Here is a 21,877-nt window from a genome sequence, read left to right on the forward strand (position 1 = left end):
TAATGTTTTTTTAAATTTGTATGACTCATTCAAAATTTTAGGTGTGATTCTCGACAGCAAATTTACTTTTGAGAAACACATTAGGTCTGTGTCTTCTTCAATTGCACAAAAAATTGGCTTATTGAGAAAGTCTTACAAGATTTTCGGTGATCAATCTATTCTGAAGAAGTGTTTTAATTCTTTCATTCTACCTCGTTTTGAGTATTGTTCTCCTGTCTGGTGTTCAGCTGCTGAATCTCATCTTGATTTGTTGGACAGAAACTTACGGTCTATTAAATTTCTTATTCCTGATCTAGATATTAATTTTTGGCACCGTCGTTCAATTAGTTCATTATGCATGTTGCATAAGATTTTTCATAACTCTGACCATCCTTTACATTCATATCTCCCTGGACAATTCTATTCTGTTCGTAATACTAGGCAGGCAGTTAATTCTAATTGCCAGGCCTTCTCCGTCATGAGGCTCAGTACTGCACAGTATTCTAGAAGTTTTATTTCAGCTGTGACCAAGTTGTGGAATGATCTTCCTAATCGGGTAGTTGAATCAATAGAACTTCCAAAGTTCAAAGTTGGAGCAAATGTTTTTGTGTTGATCAGGTTGACATGAGTCTTTTTATTGTTTATATATGACATATCTGTTTTTGACGTTGTTAATAGTTTATATAGGACATATCTGTTTTTGACGTTGTTAATAGTTTATATACGACATATCTGTTTTGACGCTGTTACTGTTTTTAGAATAATATATTGTTAATTTATTCTCACCATTTATTTATTTCCTTTCCTCACTGGGCTATTTTTCCCTGTTGGAGTCCTTGGGCTTATAGCATCTTGCTTTTCCAACTAGGGTTGTAGCTTGGCTAGTAATAATAATAATAATAATAATAATAATAATAATAATAATAATAATAATAATAATAATAATAATAATAATAATAATAATAATAATAATAATAACGGATCTTGTGTATATAACGAGTACAGCCGATACATTTAAGCAGACACTTACTTCGTCCATCTCTTAAGTTAACATTCCTCCCAGAGATATAATTTGTGACATCTGTTGTGACTGCATTTATGGAAAACTTCTTTTTACAACGCTGCTGAATTTTTAAAAGAAAATAAGATAATCTTGGAATATCAGATATCATCAGAAGCTGTGTTCCCGAATTATCATCTTTTACATTGATTTTAAAGTGGATTCTGGTAATTTTTTGCTGACTTGCTGATTTCCGGAATTGGCGACACTTGTCATCAATATTTAATCATAGAGGCTTGAGAACCACGGAATTTTTGTAAATTATTATCAATAGACGAACTGTTAGTATTTTATGAATCTTGTAAAAGTTAGTAAATAATTTTTATTGATCTTAAAGATAGTAATTGTTGTTTGTTCGTTGGCTATTATTTACTTTAGCTATGACTATTATATAATCTACATTTTGATAAACTAACCGTAATTGTGGGCCTGTCCGGATGAATTTTTTTCTTTTTTCTTTTTGAAATTCAAAGATTATCAATAAAATTGAATTTTGTCAGTTGTACAAATTAGCCAGCAGACATGTCAGTTTGAGGCACCTGAGTTTTTCGAAAAATTTTGTGAGGATCCACAAATTAAAAAGTTAAATGATCACAAAAAAAATTCTACTTACTGAATTTAGGCAAAGATCTTGGAGCTTAATGTTAGAAATTCAATGAGGAAGGATGATATTAAACCTGTATTAGTTCAACTTTTAGTTATAGACAAAGTGTAGCATCAGGATGATATTAAACTTGTATTAGTTCAACCTTTAGTTGTAGACAAAGTGTAGCCTCAGGATGATATTAAACTTGTATTAGTTCAACCTTTAGTTGTAGACAAAGTGTAGCCTCAGGATGATATTAAACTTGTATTAGTTCAACCTTTAGTTGTAGACAAAGTGTAGCCTCAGGATGTGTTGGATGCAATTGATAAGGGATCAGTGGGTTCTGATTTATCAGCCATAAAACTTAAAAGACTAAAATTTAGGATAGGGAAGCTCAGATAAAGCATCATGACATTGAGCTTCAGAGAGTTAGAACTTGAAACTATTTAACACTAATTTTAATGATTCGGATAAATCTAGGTCAAATATTCCTAACGAAGATAGTTGTACCCCCTTTTACTGTAAAGGATTTGTTTTATATATTAAGGCTGGGAGAGAACAAAGATCAGGTCTTCACTTGAGTACGTTTATTTTCCAACTGACTTATACAGCTCAACATGTAAGTCGAATACACCAATTAGCACACTACTGAGTTACACCCTGGTCAATTACCACAACTACCAGTTATATATAATTAGGCTTAGTGGTAAACATACACAATACTCTTCCCTTCGTACAAGTAGCTATTGCTTCTGAAATATGAAACAAAATAGACCAACTTAAAATATTAACTATCAACGTAGAACAGACTAACTTAAAATATTAACTTTTCCCTCCACGCTAATAAATATTGCTTGACAACTTAGAAAAGACCAACTTAAAAGATTAACAACAATCACCGAATAACAAAACAACATGAACAAAACAATAAACACTAAGTATTACAATAATGTAAATAAAACAAAATGTCTTCCACTGAAAATAACTAAAATTACTGTTTTAGGCATTTGATCTGATGGCTTGACCACTTTGTGGCTATTTCACATATTTCCGAATACAGTGCTTTACATAGTCTTTCAAATAAGTTGGTACCTTCCTAGTTCTTGTAGATCTCCTTGGCATAGAAGTAGTGTCTGGCACAGATATATCTGTTAAGACTGCACTGTGATCAGAACTTCCGATAGACCTAGTTGTTGGAAAATCCTGGTTGCTGGGTACATTTAAGTGTCCTTCGGTGTTCTGAGCATTTATGACAGGCCTACCCATTGCTGGTTTACTAACCCCACTTCCAACATGCGTTTTTACGCTATCTGACAGTTCAGTGATTGCTTTATCCTCTTCAACTTTATGTTTACTGTCCTCACCACACACATTGAACTGTGATGCATCCGCTGACATTTCAACTGGGTTCTCCCTGTATGCCGATCCGTCAACTCGACGCAGTTGGTCAATATGTCTTTTCCAGATGATGTCACCCACGGCAACATGATAAGAACATGGACTCAAACGTTCAGTCACAATCCCTGAAATCCAAGTTTCTTTTCTATTTCGATAGTCCCTGGCTAACACAGTATCTCCAATTGTAACTAGTCTCGTTGGTTTCTTAAATAAGTCACCAGATGATTGCTTTTGAATTCTTTCCGATGTGTTTGGACGCAGTAGGTCAAGACGAGTTTTCAACCGTCTACCCATCAATTCTGCCGGTGTGCGCTTGGTAGTGGTATGCGGGGTCGTGCGGTACGCGAGGAGAAAATCACAAAGTTTTTGATTTAATGAACTGTCTTTGCTATCACGTGCTTTCATACCACGCTTGAATGCAGTCTTGAATGTTTTTACAAAGCGTTCTGCTTGACCATTTGTACTTGGATGATATGGTGCAGTGAAGATATGTTTGATCCCATTGCTTTCAGTAAAAGCACGGAACTCAGCTGAAGTAAACTGTGGCCCATTGTCGGAGATAAGTTCATCACAAACTCCATGTTGTGCGAAGGTCTTTCTGATCACCTCTATTGTGCGCGTAGTGCTAGTTGACCTCATACGACAGACCTCTGGCCACTTTGAATATGCGTCCACCATTATGAACCACATTTCGCCTAAGAAAGGGCCAGCAAAATCAATATGGACTCTTTTCCATGGTCCTGCCGGCCATTTCCACGGATTTCCTTGAGCTACAAGCGGAACCGATTGCGTTTCTTGACATGCATAACATGACTGCACTGTTCGTTCAATGTCTTGATCAATGTTGGACCACCACACGTGCATTCTTGCTAATCCTTTCATTCTCACAATCCCTGGATGACAACTGTGTAATTCGTTAAGAACCTGTCCCTGAAACTTTTTAGGAACAATAATACGAACTCCCCAGAGCAAACAACCATCTTCTACTGTGATCTCCTCACGACGGATATAGAATGGTTTGAGATCGCTACTGATATCTGCTGCATCTGGCCATCCCGTAGTGGTAAATAGCAATACTTTTGACAGCACAGGGTCATGTCTCACCTCTCTAGTAATGTGTTTTGCCAAAATCGGAAGTGCTTTAATTTGCGCAATGTTCAGCTCAGTTGCTTCAGATGTCCAATGTATAAATTCTTCTGCACAACCTTCTACTGGTAACGGAAGCCGTGACAATGCATCTGCATTGCAGTTTTGTTCTGACTTACGAACCTGAATGTCATAATCGTATGCAGCAAGCTGGATCGCCCATCTTTGTATTCTCGCAGCAGCCAATATGGGAATGCCTTTTTTCGGACTGAATATGAAACTCAGTGGTTTATTATCCGTGATCAGTGTGAATTTACGTCCATATAGATACTGATGGAATCTGTGGATTCCAAAAATGATTGCTAGTCCTTCCCTTTCCAATTGGGAATAATTCGCCTCGGCTTTTGTTAATGTACAAGATGCATATGCTATGGGTCGTTCACCATCTTCTGTTAGATGCGAAAGAACAGCTCCGAGCCCTTTTGGGGATGCATCAACTGCTAGTGTCACTGGCTTTTTAGGGTCATAATGAACCAAAACACCACAGTCTTTAGTTAATAATTCTACAACTTTGGTGAACGCCTCCTTGCATTCCGACGACCAACTCCATTTCCGATCCTTCTTCAAAAGTTCGGATAAAGGTGCAGCTACAGAAGATAAGTTCGGTGCATATCGGCGGTAATGATTGACGAGTCCTAAGAACGACTGCATTTCTGCTCTATTTGTTGGGCGCGGTGCGTCTCTAACAGCTGCTGTGGTTTCCTCATCTATTCTCAGGCCTTCCTTGTCTACTACGAAACTCAGCCATTTCATGGATGGTCTGAAAAAGGCACACTTAGGCAGGTTACAACGGAGACCATTATCTTCAAGCCTCTGCAATACGTCATCTAGATTCTGCAAATGTTCTTGATCATTACGGCCAGTCACGCTGATATCATCCATATTGCATGCACATGCTACTCCTTGTAGAACCATGTCCATCATTGATTGAAATAGCTGAGGTGCGCAAGATACTCCGAATGGTAATCGAGTATAGCGGAACAAACCCAGAGGGGTATTAATTGTCAGATACTTTCGTGATTCTTCTGCCACTTCTATCTGTTTATATGCGTTTGATAAGTCTACTTTTGAAAACATCATGCCTCCATTCAACTTATGGTATAGATCATCCATACGTGGCATTGGATATTCTGGATTTTCAAGGTACTTGTTCACTGTGACTTTAAAGTCCCCACAAACCCTGATTGATCCATCGGCTTTCTTGACAGGAACAATGGGAGCGGCCCATTCACTATATTCAACACGTTCCAGGATTCCCTCCCGTTCCTCTTTAAGAATTGCCTCCTTCACTTCATCTAGAATTGCATACGGAACTGGCCTTGCTTTGAAGAACACCGGTTTTGTTTCAGGTTTGACGCGCAGTTCAGCTTTAAAATTTACCGCTTTTCCCAGTTCTGATTTGAAAACTGCCTCATGTTTTCTAAGAATTCTTTGTAACTCTGGAGGATATTCATTAAATGAATCAGTTCTGCTTGTTACAATGTTATTGATACACAATGCCTCCCAGTCTAATCGAATATGCGCTAACCAGTCCCTTCCGAATAGTGCTGGTCCGTCACTGTGCACAACATAGAGTGGTAATCTTTTAATCCTTTGGCCCTGATACTGAACGTTAACATAACATATTCCTATTACTGGTACGTTGTCTCCAGTGATTGTTTTCAGAACCATGTTGCTAGGTTTTAGCTCCACATGCTTCTTTAGATGACTGCGATACATTCGTTTTGGTATCAAAGAAACTGCCGCACCAGTGTCTACTTCCATCTCCATTCGTTTTCCATTTAATAAGACAGCTACCATTATCTCAGGAGTTTTTGTACGTCTTCCAGGCTGTTTTTGAACTTTTCCTATTGTTCCATTGGATATTTTGTTGCGAACGTTTCTAATTCGAACATGACTGATATCGGTATAATCAGATTCTGAACTTGAATCCGTGTCAGAAACAGTGACTGACTGTGCATGTTTCACCTTTGATGACCTCTTCTCCTTTTTCCCGTACTTGAAGTTCCGTTTGTCCTTCGGAGCATGATCCCCGGGAGCAGCCGTACATTTCTTTCGCAAATGTCCCCTTTTGTGACATATGCTACATTCTGTTTCTTTGTAAAAACAGCGATCAGGACGGTGGTTATTTCTGCCGCAACGCCAACATTCTCTTATTCGTTCGGACGTTGGTTTCACCACTTTAACTTCCTTGGATTCGGATGAATGGATGTTCTGTACTTGTTCCTCAGCCATTTCACAGCTCATTGCAATTTTGAATGCCTTTTCGAGTGTAAGGTCTGTTTCACTGAGTAGCTTCCGTTGAGCAACACGATTGCTAAGTCCTATCACAAACATGTCCCTTAAAACTTCATCCAAAAAACCTTTGAATTCACATTTTTCTGCCAACTTCCTTTGTTCCGTGACAAACTGAGTGACCGATTCGCCATCTTGCTGTTTACGTTGGTAGAATCTATATCTCTCAGCGATGACAATCGGCTTTGGTGTTAAATGCTCGGATATGAGTTTTGTCAGTTCCTGGAACGTCTTCTCAGCTGGTTTGTTTGGAGCAAGCAGTGTCTTGATAAGTCCATAGGTCTTTGGCCCAACGACTGTTAAAAACAAAGCTTTTTTCCTGTCATCTTCGATGTCATTTACAAGACAAAACTGGTTGAAACGTTCAATGTAATCATCAAAGTCCTCTTCGGTTTGGTACTCAGTGATATTTCCAAGATACCGCGCCATTGGTAGTTTATCCTCGTCGCCACTTTTATATATTAAGGCTGGGAGAGAACAAAGATCAGGTCTTCACTTGAGTACGTTTATTTTCCAACTGACTTATACAGCTCAACATGTAAGTAGAATACACCAATTAGCACACTACTGAGTTACACCCTGGTCAATTACCACAACTACCAGTTATATATAATTAGGCTTAGTGGTAAACATACACAATAATTTGGATTAGCATTATTATTGATTTTTGAAGTAATAGATCTCGAAGAGTTGTTGTTGATGGGCACCATAGTGAGTATAGGAATGTGATATCCGGTGTTCCACAGGGTAGTGTTCTTGGCCCATTACTTTTCATACTATATACACATGACATGTGGTTTGGCCTAGTTCATTATGTTTTAAAAGAACAGCAAAAAATGTAAGTGGCTAACAGAAAATTAGACATGTACGTTGTCTGGAGTTGGGTGGCAGGGAACAAAAAGTGTATGCTTCCATTCCTGAGGACAGAGTTGATAAATATGAATTATTGAAAAATGTTATTTTGCAAGCCTATGAAGTAAACCCAGAGGCTTATAAAATGAAGTTTATGAGTTGTACAAAAAATAAAAGCAGACGTGTAGATTTTAGTAGTGAACAATCAGATTGGTTTGATAAATAGTGTAAGGCAGCAAAGTGTAAGAAGGATTTTAAAATATTAAGGGAAATTATTTTAATAGAAGAGTTAGTGATAATACTAAAGTTTATTTAATTAACAAAAAGTTATATACTCTTCATGAAACAGCTTTCTGTGTTGATAATGTGCTGGCTCACAAGAAGTCAAGGTCTTATGATAAAAGGTTTGATAGGAAAAAGGACAATAGGGGCACTGATCAGCATTCTAGTATGATTCACATGACAAATTTCAAAGCAACTATTTGAATAGCAAATAGACTATAGTCCATTTCTTTTATCGAGGCAGATTTGCACCGACTCGCAGCGGTGCCCTTTTAGCTTGGAAAAGTTTCCTGATCTCTGACTGGTTAGAATTATCTCGTCCAACCAATCAGCGATCAGGGAACTTTTCCGAGCTAAAAGGGCACCGCTGTGAGTCTGTGCAAATCTGCATCGCTAAGAGAAATTGACTATAGTACGTTGTCTGACATGTGTAATCATTATAACAAACCAAGTAGCAAGGTATCTATAGTGTTTCAAGTGGAAGAAGAATCTAAGAATGTGGCTCTTACTCTACCAAAGTCTCGCTACAGTGTTCCATCAGTAGAGGGAAGCTACCTTTTTAATGATTCAGTTGCCATTCAAGCACCACTGAATTCGTATCCCTATTAAAAAAGAGGAAAGATTTATAGGGATTCATATTTGATCACTATAGCTTCTGATGGGACTATTCTTTACATGGAAGTTTTTAGTGAGCACAATCCCTCTTCTCTGGTTCTTTCACACTTTATCATTTTATTTTTTTTTTTCAAACTGAGTAATTTGATTGTAACAAATAAAATCACATGAACTTCACATAATAAAATTGTCGAAGTAATTCCGATGAAGCTGCTACCAGTACCAATCTTAGCAGTTGTCATGAGTGGGTGGTAAAGTGGTGTAGACAGCAGATATGAAACTTTATTCTAGTGAGACGAAGATATAATGATCAGCTGGTCTTAATCCACATTTCTTTTTCACATATCTTTAGTAGAATCAAGAATCTTCCTCGGGTTTCAATTGGATTTATGAATTTCGATCATAAGGTCCAGTATTGTGGCATGGGAGGTCATCAGTTCCTTAGCTGGAAATCCTCATTAAAAAATCTCTTGTAGTGCCATAGCCTCTGTACCATGGCCTTCCACTGTCTTGGGTTAGAGTTCTCTTGCTTGAGGGTACACTCAGGCACACTATTGTATATAATTTCTCTTCCTCTGGTTTTGTTAAAGTTTTTGTAGTTTATATTGGAAATATTTATTTTAATGTTGTTACTGTTCTGAAAATATTCTGTTCCTCGTTTCTTTTCCTCACTGGGGTATTTTCCCTGTTGGGGCCCCTGGGCTTTTCTTGCTTTTCCAACTAGGGTTGTAGCTTAATAATAATAATAATAATAATAATAATAATAATAATAATATTCTTCTACCACATAGTTCACTGTGGGTTTGTAACTATATTCTGTAATGTGATAATACTTGGTGCTACTTTTCTTAATGTTGAAATTATTTTTTTTATTGTGGGCTAGCTACTGTATCAAAAAAAAAAAAAACTTCTACAAAAACAATTTCTCAGCAGTGGTAGAGCAAAATATCTGAAATGTGACGCACCTATTTATGCAGATATATGAAGGTAACACAGATTCTTTGGTTTCATAATTCATGTTACAGTAGGCTTCATATATCTACATAAATAATAGTCGCATTTCATGTAATTGCTTTACCACTGTCGATAAATTGTTCTTGTGTAAGTTTTTTTCTAGATGTGGCAAATTTGGTATGTTTGTTAACTATCTGTAAGTTTAACTACCATTGAATGGATTCTTTGGTTGTAGTGCCTCATATTTAACACAAATTACCACACAAATCACCTTAAGTGGTATTTCAAGAAGAGACATCTTTTATCATCCTGGACATGAGTTTCCTAATTTATTAAACGGATTTTGAGCGAAGCAAAAAATCTATTTTTGGGTGAGATAGCCATGTCATCCTGATGGAAGGTAAGGGTATATATATACCCTTAGGAAGCTACTGAAGGAACCTTCCATCAGGACGACATGGCCTGAGCCCAAAAAGTGCTACTCTTACGTCAACGTATCGATAACACCCATATTCAGCTGTGTTTCATCACATTTAATAGAGCCACAATACAAGGTTCTCCTAATTTAGAATCATAAAGCAGTTTTCGTCACAGTACAGCTCTGTATTACCCATACTGTACTGATATTAATGATTTTAGGAACGAGAGTGGTTATTTTTATCTCGTGTTGTTTTTGTGCTTTATCTCACAGTATTTAGATTAATGACTTGAAGTTTTAATGTTTACTCTTTGTTTTATTCATTTTTGTTCACCAATTTGTCTGTATCAAACTTCACTCCTGTTTTATCCTTGCTCGAGTTATTCTAGTCTTTCACAGATATGATTCTATTATGTGTAGGCCTTGAGGTTTGTTTAAATGTTGCTCATGCCCCGAAGAGGAAAAAATAGGTTATTGTCTCAGTAGAATTTAATAGTAATAAAAGTAATGGTCCGTGCTAAAGTCCATAATTATTCTGCTTACTGTACTTGTATAGAGTATACTGTATGTCACACTTGGTGAAGAGTTTTCTGTTATTTCTATAATTCCCATTTATTGGATCAAAATTTAAAACTGAATCTTTCATGCAGATAGTCATCAAAATCCATTGGGATGATGTAACAATTGATAAACAAAATTGAATCCTACCAAGAATCCTTAGGAATGAGTCCGTAACATTTACTTAACCAGCTGATTTACAGCTAAAGTATTTCAAAGTAAGAACAACAAGAGAATAAGTTGGGTTCCTTTACAGTGCTTGACTTTTTACCATAGATATTTTAGTGTATCCTACAATATCTTATTTCTCATTCTATTAACCCTTCCTAATTCACACGAAGGCCTCAAGATTAACAGGCAGTTAATCTTGAGGTTTCAAATATTTTCCCTGATTCCATAAAGATCACAGTTGACATACATGGTCAGTTTCCCACATCATCTCAGTGACTTTTGGACAAACCACTCAGGGTTGGGTTGCAGGTTGCAGGTTAGGATATTAGTCACATTATTTACTCATAAACCAACTATCTACAGATGAGAGGGTTAAAAATAAACTGCTTGAAGGTTATTCATGTTTTATGACAAAAAATACATCAGTAATGTAAAATCTCTGAAAGCATCTTATTTGTATACAGTATAAACAGTTGACATAGAAACAAAAACCTTTATTTACTTGGGTTTTAGATTTGCAAAAACCTTATTACATCTTAATTGTGTTGTTATATCATACACAAAGTCCTTGATGTAGCTATCTTTTTCCGATTTTCTTGACTCAAATACAACCACCAAAGTTATTCTTGGTTCAACCCTGCACAGAAAGTATGTTGCACCAATCTGAAAAAAGAGGAAAGGTAATTTAGAGCTCTTGTAAAGTAATTTGTCATGAAATTTTTCACTTTAGAAAATATTGATAATTTAAAGAATAAAAACTACTATTTAATAAGAATTTTCATATTGCACTGGAGGGAATTGAAGGTTAGGAAAAGATTAAATTAAAATGAACTTTATGGATAAAAAGAGCATTACACAAGACCTACTATTTATGTGGCTCATATGATATTTGCAATAATATTTTGATAACTTGGGAGGTGAATGTCTAATGTAAAATTTAGGATAATGTATATGAAGTGACTTAGTACAGTACCGTACTAATTTCACTCTACTTAATGATTCAAGGTATTTGTAAATGCTTACTTTTACAGTATCTATGATTCTAAAAACTTCCTCATCCACAGCATTTAATACAAATTATCTTGTGCTACAGGAAAACTTGCCATTGAATATAAAGCTTCCTCTGAATACACATTGTGATGTGCTTGCTATACAATTCAAGTATTTTGTTTCACCATTGGTGAAATATTCTCATGGCTTGATATCTACAGTTCCCGTGGATCTTTCTCTAAGGTGATTCTGTTTGCATTTTATATTTCATTAGAGATCTTTTGCCCACTTTTTGTCCCATTGGTGGGTAGTGCCTTTAGTACACCTCGCATGATATGCTGTAAGCATTAATTTAGGGTCTTTGCGGTATTCCTTCGGTCCTTTGCTCCACTTGCTTGGCATCCTTTTACTTTACCTCCATTCTTAGTTCCTTTCTTCTGTGTCTGTCTGCCAACCTTTTCTAACTCTGTTACATCATAGTGTAACTCAAGGGTTTTACCCTAGATGCACTTTGGAAATAAATACTTACCACCTTTGGTTCTTCTGCCTTTGAAATTTGTATGTGCTGTAGTATATGATAAACATCAATTATTCTTTTTGGGACTGCATATAAAACTGCAGTGATACTGTATTTATTATTCTTTATTATTCTTTTTGGAATGCCATAAAAAAATCTGTAAAATATTTGCATTTTCCTGATTATTTGCTCTAAATGAATTTGTATTAATAATAAATACTGTACATTAATTTAGCGGGTTTTCAACCTATGGATATGATCCTCTTGCAGAATCACCTACGGAAAACATTTTAAGACTTACTTCCTCTAAATTGTAAATTTTAGGCATCCAAGTAAGTAAACGGTACTCCATTATTGGCAGAATGGTATCACACAAGTCCAAGACTACTAATCTGAAGGTGTCACTACTTCATTCAATCGGTGGTAGCGATGGGTGGTGTGTAAAAAGGGTAGGGAATTGATCAACGCAAGCTAATGACTTACACTCACTGTTAACAATGGGGTAACTACCCTGAAGCTGGATCGTGCAACGTGTCTCGCCTTATAAAGGCAGCAATAACATGCCACAAAAGAGGTCCCTGCTACCCTCAATCTGACATGTCAGTCATATTGAAGATTGACGTGACAATACACATAAATAGCAGAACTATTGGCACCCCATCTGAGAATTATTCATGCTATATTTAACTTTTAAATTTTGTCATCACTTATGATGGATTACTTTTAGATTATAAATTAGAATACAGTACAGTATTAACAAAGGACTAAGGCTTATCTGCCTAAGTTTTTATTTTACCAAGTACACTAACCCCCCAAAAGTGGCTTTGACAAAAGACCCTTCCTCCTTCTTAGCCTCGTGAAAGGAAAAGGGACATTTTAATCTCACTTAGAGTATAGAAGATAGCAGTTTGGTGCAAGTTAGTGCACAAAGCAGTGTCTCCAGTAGTCGTGTTGGTTCTCGGTGATGACTTGTCATCAGTTGCCAGACGATTTAAGCATTGGTAGTGCTGTTGAGAGTTTAATTGCATGTTGAAACATTGGCCGTAGAGTAAGGGAGATAATATTTCTTCGGTAATTAATGGCCTATTGGAGTCCCTGTTCTAGCCTTTAACAGGAAAGTCTTTACAAAACAAACAGCAAATCTCCAATAAGTTCTTCCTTTGTCAAAACCACTTTATTTAAACTGTCAGAAGCTATTGCTCTGAAAAGGAAAGCGTTATAAACACCAGGTGAGATTCACTGACATAAACAAATAGATAACTGAACTAGTGCTATGCAGTACAGGTACTGTAGTGAGTGTTCAATAGCATCTTCTATAACTTTCTTTTCATTTGACAATTGACAGTACAAAAATAAGATCTGCTGATTAATGTGAGAGACCAGGATAGAATAATTATCTTCTCTTTTAATGAAGTATTTTATGGAATAAAGGTTTACATCTATCTACTGATTAATATATCAACTACAGTATATGATTAATTTTACTTTAGTGATTTCTTATAATTTAAATACTGTAGTTATTCTACATTATATCCAAAGAGATAAATACATTTAATAAATTATCTGGAAAACTGGTGTGCAAACCTTTCTCATAAATAGATAAAAAGAGGACATTACCTGTTGATCAAAGAAATGTATAACTCGATCCATCAATTCTTGCTCATTGCTTCTGTCTGAAACTCTCATTACAATGCTTGGCCATTTTTCCCTTGGTCGTGTCTGTAAAAAGAATGTGTATCAAGACTGTACTATACAAGGTAATTGTATTCTTTTGCAACATTATTAACCCTTAAATGGAGTTTGACAACAATATTTGTTCCAGTGCAATATACAAACCTGCTCTTTACGTAGGAGTATTTATTTCGGTGAAGCTGAAACTAGCCATCAAAGCTTTTGCGAGGTGTAACTACCCTCCATTAGTTAGTGGGGGAGTAGCAGGGTAGGCTAGCCTGCCCACCTCCCTACCCACACCAGCACTAGCGACTGACTGTCACTTTTTATTTCGGCTCGGAAGAGTAAAGCGTAGTTTTTTTCTCCTGACAAAACCTTTTAACTGGTTTATGATTAAAGGTTGATAAAAAATCCTTTTTCTTTCAGAGATACATTCATTGGGGCTTACAGGTTCCCCGTGCAATGCAAAGTAGCAAGGGGTCTTTGGCCTAAGCTTCTGTTCGCCCCGACGTTTGCTCTACTTTGGTAGCCGGGCGTGAGCAGTGGCTGACAAGGACTCCTCGGAGAGACTTGTCGGGTAACCCCTTCTGTGTGAACCCAGAAACGAGCTTCGGCTAAGTTTCACAGGTAACACTCTATGTTGACCTTCAATTTGACCTCAGCTCATTGATGGAAAGCAGAAAGGGCTACCTGACTGTAGTGGATACTAGATACGCCCCTTCCAGATAGCGAGTCTCCGGTCTGTAACAAATGATCCTGATCAACTGTTATTCTGCCCTATGAGGGCACTGAGGAAATCCTTAGAAAGGATGGCAAGAGCCCTTCCTCAGATTGGTAGGCTCTTTGTAAGCATGAGGAGAGCCAAAAGGAAGATCACTAAAAACTCTTATTTCTTCCTGGATCAGGCAGATGATCGAGAGAGCCATTCCATCTGATCTCTCATCTTCTGATCAATGTCCCGATGCACGCGATGTCAAGGGTGAGTACATCCCTGGTATTCCGCAAGAATTTCTCTGTGATGCAGGTATTATAACGGGTGTGTGAAAAGGTCAAACAACGTTCACCGCCCATTACCTACAAGACATAACCCACAGGAGTCTAAGATACATTCTCATTAGGTCCTGTGGTGTTTACTCAAAACGTGGTCTAAAACACCTCGGCTCCCTTGTAGGGCAAGTAGCAGTTGGTCAAAAGCAGATGTTACCTGTGAGTAAGGCTAAGTTGAATATGTGAGTGACTGGCCTCTTCCTATTTCTCCTCCCCTCTCTTGGGGCGCAGCATCCAAGGAACTCTGCCGTTAGACCTTGTCTAACTGCAGGTGGGTACCATGCCCTTTGTGCAACCTGATATTTGTCTATGTATTTGTTATGTCCTCCGTCCTCCATGCGAGGTGGAATTGGGCAATGTCTAGGTTGAGTGAGGAGCTTAGCTTCAATTTTATGCTTACCTGATTAAGTCACATTCTAGCACCAATAGCCCAGGCAGTCATCCTATAAGGATAATGAGGTGTTAGGGTGGCCTCTAAACCGCTCGTGCGAACCACAGAAGGACACCCCCGGACAGTCTTCCAGCCAGTTGGTTTTAGGATTTCCACTCACCTGGAGATGAGTCTCCTAGGTAAAGAGCAGAAATTTTGTACAGTATGTTGCACTGGAACAAGTGACAAATTTGGAAATACCTGTAATTTGTATTTTTCTTAGCTACGCAAACCTGGAGCTCTTTACACATACTGGTCATGCCATCACCTACCCTCAAGAATTCCTGCCGCAATTGCTAAGTGACAATCAATCCCTAGTGCTGGTGGCTAGCCTACCCCGCTACTCCCCCCTCAATAACTAGTGGAGAGTAGTTACACCTCGCAAAAGCTTTGACGGCTAGTTTCAGCTTTGTCAAAATAAATACTCCTCCATAAGGAGCTCCAGGTTTGTATAGCTAGGAAAAATAAAAATGATTTCCAAATTTGTCATGTTTGGTACTTCTGCCTGAGTTTTCCAGATGCAACTTAGTCCCCCTAATTCTGCTTATTTTACTGAATCATTTCCTTTAATTGCAATTTACATAAATACTACATGTAAACTAATTACGATATTGATAAGAAATGTAAAGGAAAAATATATTTTTTTTCCAAGGCATCTATTAGTAGTTTTGATCATAATAAAAAATTATACAATACAAATCTGTTACAATTACTGTATACTGTAATGTACTTTTTTCAATATTAAACTTACCCGATAATCATGTAGCTGTCAACTCTGTTGCCCGACAGAATTCTACGGAAGGGATACGCCAGCGATCGCTATACAAGAGGGGGGTGTACTCACAAGCGCCACCTGTGGCCAGGTACTGCAGTACTTCTTGTTGACACCACTTCAATTTTTCCTCTGTCGTGCTTCCGGCAAGACGTTCATGGATACGCTTATAATTTCGGAGTCTTGTTCACGGTTTTTGTTGAAGTATTGCTCTAAGATTTCAGCTTTCGCTATTCAGGAAGTTTTATTATTAGCTTAGCTAACTTTTGGAATTAATTTGATTAATTAGGGTGACGAAGAGAGTATGAACTCTCTTTCACCTTTAAATGGCCGACCCTTCCCTTAGACGGAAGTGTTGGTGTCTAAGAGAGTATAGACTCTCTTTCTTAATTTTGCTTAACAAAAGTTATAGATTTATTTTATATCTCTCCGCCTTTTATAGGCCTCTTCGATTAACTTCCTTTTATTATAAACTTATTAAAATTAATTTTTATATTTGTTTATATTCAACCTTTCCTAATAGTAGGCGGTCTTTTCTTGGTACCGAAGTTAATTAACATTGAGCCCGTCATTTCGGTTTTACCTGTTAACATATTATGCTATTTTAATGTTTTTGAAAGAATTTCTTTGATAGTCTCGTACTGTTTTCAAAGTTGAACTAACGTTTATCCAGGCAGTTGTTGACGTTCAGAACGTTCAACTTGCGCTCTATCGTTACGATAGAGAGAGAATTTTCACGGTGTCACGTTGCAGTAAGAGTAACCGTGTCTAGCGTTTTGTTCATTCTTTCTTAACTTAATGGTTTTAATTCTAATAAAGGAACTTTTCATTTTGGGAAATATTTCAGTTTTTTCCTTTAACAATAATATGTTTTAACGATATTTATGATTGGGCTCTTCTCTCAGGTTCTAAGTCAAGAGAGAGAGAGAGAGAGAGAGATAGAGACGGAGGGAGAGAGAGCTGGATAAACGTTTCGTTCAAGCGAGTAACGTTGTTATCGTTTTTGCTCTTCTCCCTAGTCTCTTTAGGGGAAGAAGGTAAACGTTTCTAGAGTTTTTTCTTGTTCTCAAGCTTTATGCGGTGAGAGATTTTAAACGTAGTTTATTTGATCTAGTGTTTAGTCTCTTTCCAGCCACTGATTTATTTATCTTTCATTAGATTTTTCTGTTACATTGTAATTCTGTTTTCGCAATTACTAACTTTTGAGAAAGGATAGAATTGCGTGTTTCAGGTAAAAACCACTTAAAGTTTCGAGTTCAGTGAAATAAGTGCAAACAGAAAATCAAAAGTGATAAGTGATTAGCGCAAATGTGTCAGTGTTGTGCGTGAGGGTACTTCTGTGCGTGCCAGTCGTCCTCCCAGTCCGGGACCTCTTGCAAGCTCCCAAGCCCAGGGGAGAAGCAATGTCGAAGGGCAAAAGGGTTCGGCAGGCCTTGATCGGCGCACAGAAGTATCCTCGGTGGCTGCGGGCGTGTCTTACAGAGACCGTCACTCCCACCCGCAGACGATTGAGCCCTTATTTTGCTCGTCTGCAGAAGAAATTTCGGGGAGAAAACGCTGGTCTCAGGTCTCAAGACCTCTTAAACGTAAAGTCCAGACCTATGCCAGACGTACGAAGTTAGAGTTCAACAACCCGGATGCAGTCATTGGGTTAGCTCTGACTCTCCTCAGTCATCAGGTGACTGCACACCTCCTAAGAGAGGTAAGGCGATGCCTCAACAGACCTCATCTTCTATTAAAGCTTTGCCTCAACAGACCTTATCGTCTGTTGATCCCAAGACGACTTTGCTGCAGTCCATGCAGTCGCAGCTTGCGGTCTTAATGCGTGAGTTTCAGGCTGAGAAGGTTACACCTCCTCCTGCGAACGCTCCGCCTCTCCGCAGTCCAGTCTGCCAGGCGTACGAAGTTGAGGTTCCTCAGGCTACCTTACCGCGTTCTGAATTGCCAGTTACCAGCGGTGTGCAGCAACCTCCGCCTCCTCCTGCGAGAGCTCCGCCTAACCGCAGTCCAATCTGCCAGGCGTACGAAGTTGAGGTTCCTCAGGCTACCTTACCGCGTTCTGAGTTGCCAGTTACCAGCGTTGTGCAGCAACCTTAACCTTCCTTAAGGCAACCTCAGCAATGGGAGCAGGAGTCTTATGCCTTACTTCCTCCGCTTCCGCTTGCAGTTCCACCAGCGAGGCAACAATCTCTTGAGGTACGACAACCTCTTCCATCAATGAGGCAGCCACCTCAGCACTCGCTGCAGCGACCTAATCCCTCCTCAAGGCAAGAGTCTCAACTCGTTAGGCTAGCACCTCAGGAACCTCAACTCGCGAGACAAGAACTGCGTTCTGCGCAGCCGCTACCTCAACTCTCGCAGCTCACACCTCAGGAACCTTAACTCGTTCCTCAGGAACCTGCTACTGCGCATCCGCAACCCTTACAGCAAGCGCAACTCTTGAGGCAGCAACCTCATGCTATGAGTCAGCCACCTCAACGCATGCATCTGCCAGTTTTTCCTCAACTTGAGCTTCTTCCCATTCAACTTGGGAATAACAAATGACAATAATAACACCTCATTACTTTCATAACTTGCATTTGTAATCATATACATGTATGCCTACACAAACATTATGATAATGGAGGTTATTTGTATTACTTATATAAAAATATATATGTATTCCTTGCAATATATTTTTAACAAATCGCAAAATATGGCAAAAATATCTTCTAAACAAATGAATCATGAGTTATGAATGTAAGGTAATATTATGTTGATATTAAACCCCATGCAAGCATGCATGAAGTAATGCAGTGTTGCCAACAGGGCGAGTTTCCCTTTCCTGAGGTGAAGTAGATTATAGTACATTTAGTGTAGCTTAATTCTACGATTATCATGCCGGCTATCAAATTCATCAACAAAACAGTCGAAATCAATTCCCTCGGCACGTGCACTTTCAATGGACGGTAATGCGATATTACTCACTCTAGCACTGGTCATGGAATTTCTGAGAAATGTTACACGCCATGCAACACGCTCTGCTTACCTTACAGCATGCTCTACATACAGCATGCTCTGCATACAGCATGCTCTGCATACAGCATGCTCTGCATACAACATGCTCTGCATACCTTACCGCATGCTTCTCAGTCACACATCTTTGGTTGTTGCCAACTCACTAGACTGTCAAGCAGTTTCATAACGTTGCCTTCTAGTCTGCTGCTTTTGCACCAGTGAAACCCTCACTGAGAGAACTTAGCTTTTCTCGGATATGGTCCCTGTAGATGAGAAAGTGCTTTTCTCCCTCCTTCTGATATTCCCTTGAGGACTCTGTCATTTGGAGAGGAGCCTTTAGCTGCGTAGCCTCCTATGGACTTTTATTTAAGCATAACATGCTTCCAGGGAAGGTAATGGTTCCACTTCAGTCGCTAACCCCGTCTGTTACCACACCTGCTCCCATAGACCTTGAGCTGTGTTGCAAGACATGCAGTCCAAGCTTAGTCCTTGTTAGAGGATTTTTTTGTTTACGGAGTCAGTGTGTCACTGGGAAGACGTTCAACAACCAGCAGAAGTGACTTGTTGTGACGCAGTGCGGCAACCTCAGCAACCCGATAAGGAGTTGTCTGTACGACCCAGACAGTCTAGACAGCTTCGGGTTGTCACTGTACTTCCTCGCTTCCCCATGGTTGACAGTTCACAGACTGTGCAGCAGTACCATGATCTTGTGTCCGGCTCCGTCAGACGACTGGCTTTTAAGAGCTCCCACAAGTCGTCGCTGTCTGGAGATTCTCAGATGGACTATGGATCTGACCAAGGAACTGGGCCTCCTGGTCAATTTTGAGGAGTCTCAGCTCGTCCCATCCCAGACCATTGTCTCCCTGGGTATGGATCTTCAGAGTCGAGCTTTTCGGGCTTTTCCGTCGGCCCCAAGGATCTTCCAAGCCCTAGAATGCATCCAGAGCATGCTGAGAAGGAACCGATGCTCAGTCAGGTAGTGGATGAGTCTAACAGGGACACTTTCATCGCTGGCCCTGTTCATCGTGTTAGGGAGACTCCACCTCCCCCCCTTCAGTATCATCTAGCTGCTCACTGGATAAAGGACATGACGCTAGAGACGGTCTCAGTTCCTGTTTCCGAAGAGAGGAGGTCTTCTCTCGCGTGGTGTAAGAACAGCTTTCTTCTCAAGGAAGTCTATCTTTGGCTGTTCAGAAACCCGACTGCCTTCTCCTCTCGGACGCATCAGACACGGGCTGGGGTGCGACTTTGGACGGACAGGAATGCTCGGGAACATGGAATCAGGAACAAAGGACACTTCACATCAATTGCAAGGAGTTGTTGGCGGTTCTTCTGGCCTTGATAAACTTCAAGTCCCTCCAACTTAACAAAGTGGTGGAGGTGGACTCTGACAACACCACAGCCCTGGCTTACATCTTCAAGCAGGGAGGGACTCTTTCGTGAAGTTGTTCTAGATCGCAAGGGACCTCCTCATCTGGTCTAAAGATCGAAAGCTCACGCTGGTAACGAGGTTCATTCAGGGCGGTATGAATGTCATGGCAGATCACCTCAGCCGGAAGGGTCAGGTCATCCCCACAGAGTGGACCCTTCACAAGAATGTTCGCAGCAGACTTTGGGCCCTGTGGGGTCAGCCAACCATAGATCTGTTCGCTACCTCGATAACCTAGAGACTCCTGTTGTATTGTTCTCCGATTCCAGACCCAGCAGCAGTTCACGTGGATGCTTTTCTGCCGGATTGGTTCCATCTCGACCTGTATGCATTCCCGCCGTTCAAGATTGTCAACAGGGTACTTCAGAAGTTCTCCTCTCGCAAAGGGACACGGCTGACGTTGGTTGGCTCCGCTCTGGCCCGCGAGAGAATGATTCATAGAGGTACTGCAATGGCTGGTCGACATTCCCAGGACTCTTCCTCTAGGAGTGAACCTTCTACGTCTACCTCACGTAAAGAAGGTACACCCAAACCTCCACGCTCTTCGTCTGACTGCCTTCAGACTTTCGAAAGACTCTCAAGAGCTAGGGGCTTTTCGAAGGAGGCAGCCAGAGCGATTGCCAAAGCAAGGAGAACATCCACTCTCAGAATCTATCAGTCTCAAGGGGAAGTCTTCCGTAGCTGGTACAAGACCAATGCAGTTTCCTCAACCAGTACCACTGTAACCCAGATTGCTGACTTCCTGTTATATCTAAGGAAAGTAAGATCCCTTTCAGCTCCTACGATCAAGGGTTACAGAAGTATGTTGGCAGCGGTTTTCCGCCACAGAGGCTTGGATCTTTCCACCAACAAAGATCTACAGGACCTCCCTAGGTCTTTTGAGACCTCAAAGGAACGTCGGTTGTCCACTCCAGGCTGGAATCTAGACGTGGTTTTAAGGTTCCTTATGTCATCAAGATTTGAACCTCTCCAATCAGCCTCTTTTTAGGACCTCACATTAAAAACTTTTTTCCTCGTGTGCTTGACAACAACTAAAAGAGTAAGTGAGATCCACACCTTCAGCAGGATCATTGTTTTCACATCTGAAACGGCTACATGTTCCTTGCAGCTCGGTTTTTACTAAACGAGCTTCCTTCACGTCCTTGGCCTAAGTCGTTCGAGATCCCAAGCCTGTCCAACTTGGTGGGGAATGAACTGGAGAGAGTACTTTGCCCAGTTAGAGCTCTTAGGTACTATCTAAAAAGGTCTTAACCTTTACGAGGACAATCAGAAGCCTTATGGTGTGCTATCAAGAAACCTTCTTTTCCAAGTTCTAAGAACTCAGTTTCTTACTATTCAGGCTTCTGATTAGAGAAGCACATTCTCATTTGAAGGAAGAAGACCTTGCTTTGCTGAAGGTAAGGACACATGAAGTGAGAGCTGTGGCTACTTCAGTGTCCTTCAAACAGAGCCATTCTCTGCAGAGTGTTATGGATGCAACCTATTGGAGAAGCAAGTCAGTGTTCGCATCATTCTATCTCAAAGATGTCCAGTCTCTTTACGAGTACTGCTACACCCTGGGACCATTCGTAGCAACGAATGCAGTAGTAGGCGAGGGCTCAGCCACTACATTCCCATAATCCCATAACCTTTTAACCTTTCTCTTGAATACTTTTTATGGGTTGTACGGTCGGCTAAGAAGCCTTCCACATCCTTGTTGATTTGGCGGGT

At 39.7% G+C, this 21,877-nt stretch overlaps 1 protein-coding gene across 1 annotated transcript in view; it reads right to left on the reverse strand.

Annotated features, from left to right (window-relative positions):
* Positions 1-10,701: 10,701 nt before the first annotated feature.
* The window catches only part of LOC137650684 (KICSTOR subunit 2-like), a 215,069-nt gene continuing 203,893 nt past the window's right edge, over positions 10,702-21,877 (reverse strand). The window contains exons 9-10 of the mRNA XM_068383849.1: positions 13,439-13,540; positions 10,702-10,977 (exon numbers count right to left, since the gene is read on the reverse strand). Of these exons, the coding sequence (XP_068239950.1) occupies positions 10,813-10,977; positions 13,439-13,540 (267 nt within the window). The 3' untranslated portion in view covers positions 10,702-10,812. The remainder of the gene's footprint in view (positions 10,978-13,438; positions 13,541-21,877) is intronic.

The sequence above is a fragment of the Palaemon carinicauda genome, chromosome 12 (assembly GCF_036898095.1).
Source record: "Palaemon carinicauda isolate YSFRI2023 chromosome 12, ASM3689809v2, whole genome shotgun sequence".
Classification (NCBI taxonomy): Eukaryota; Metazoa; Arthropoda; class Malacostraca; order Decapoda; family Palaemonidae; genus Palaemon; species Palaemon carinicauda.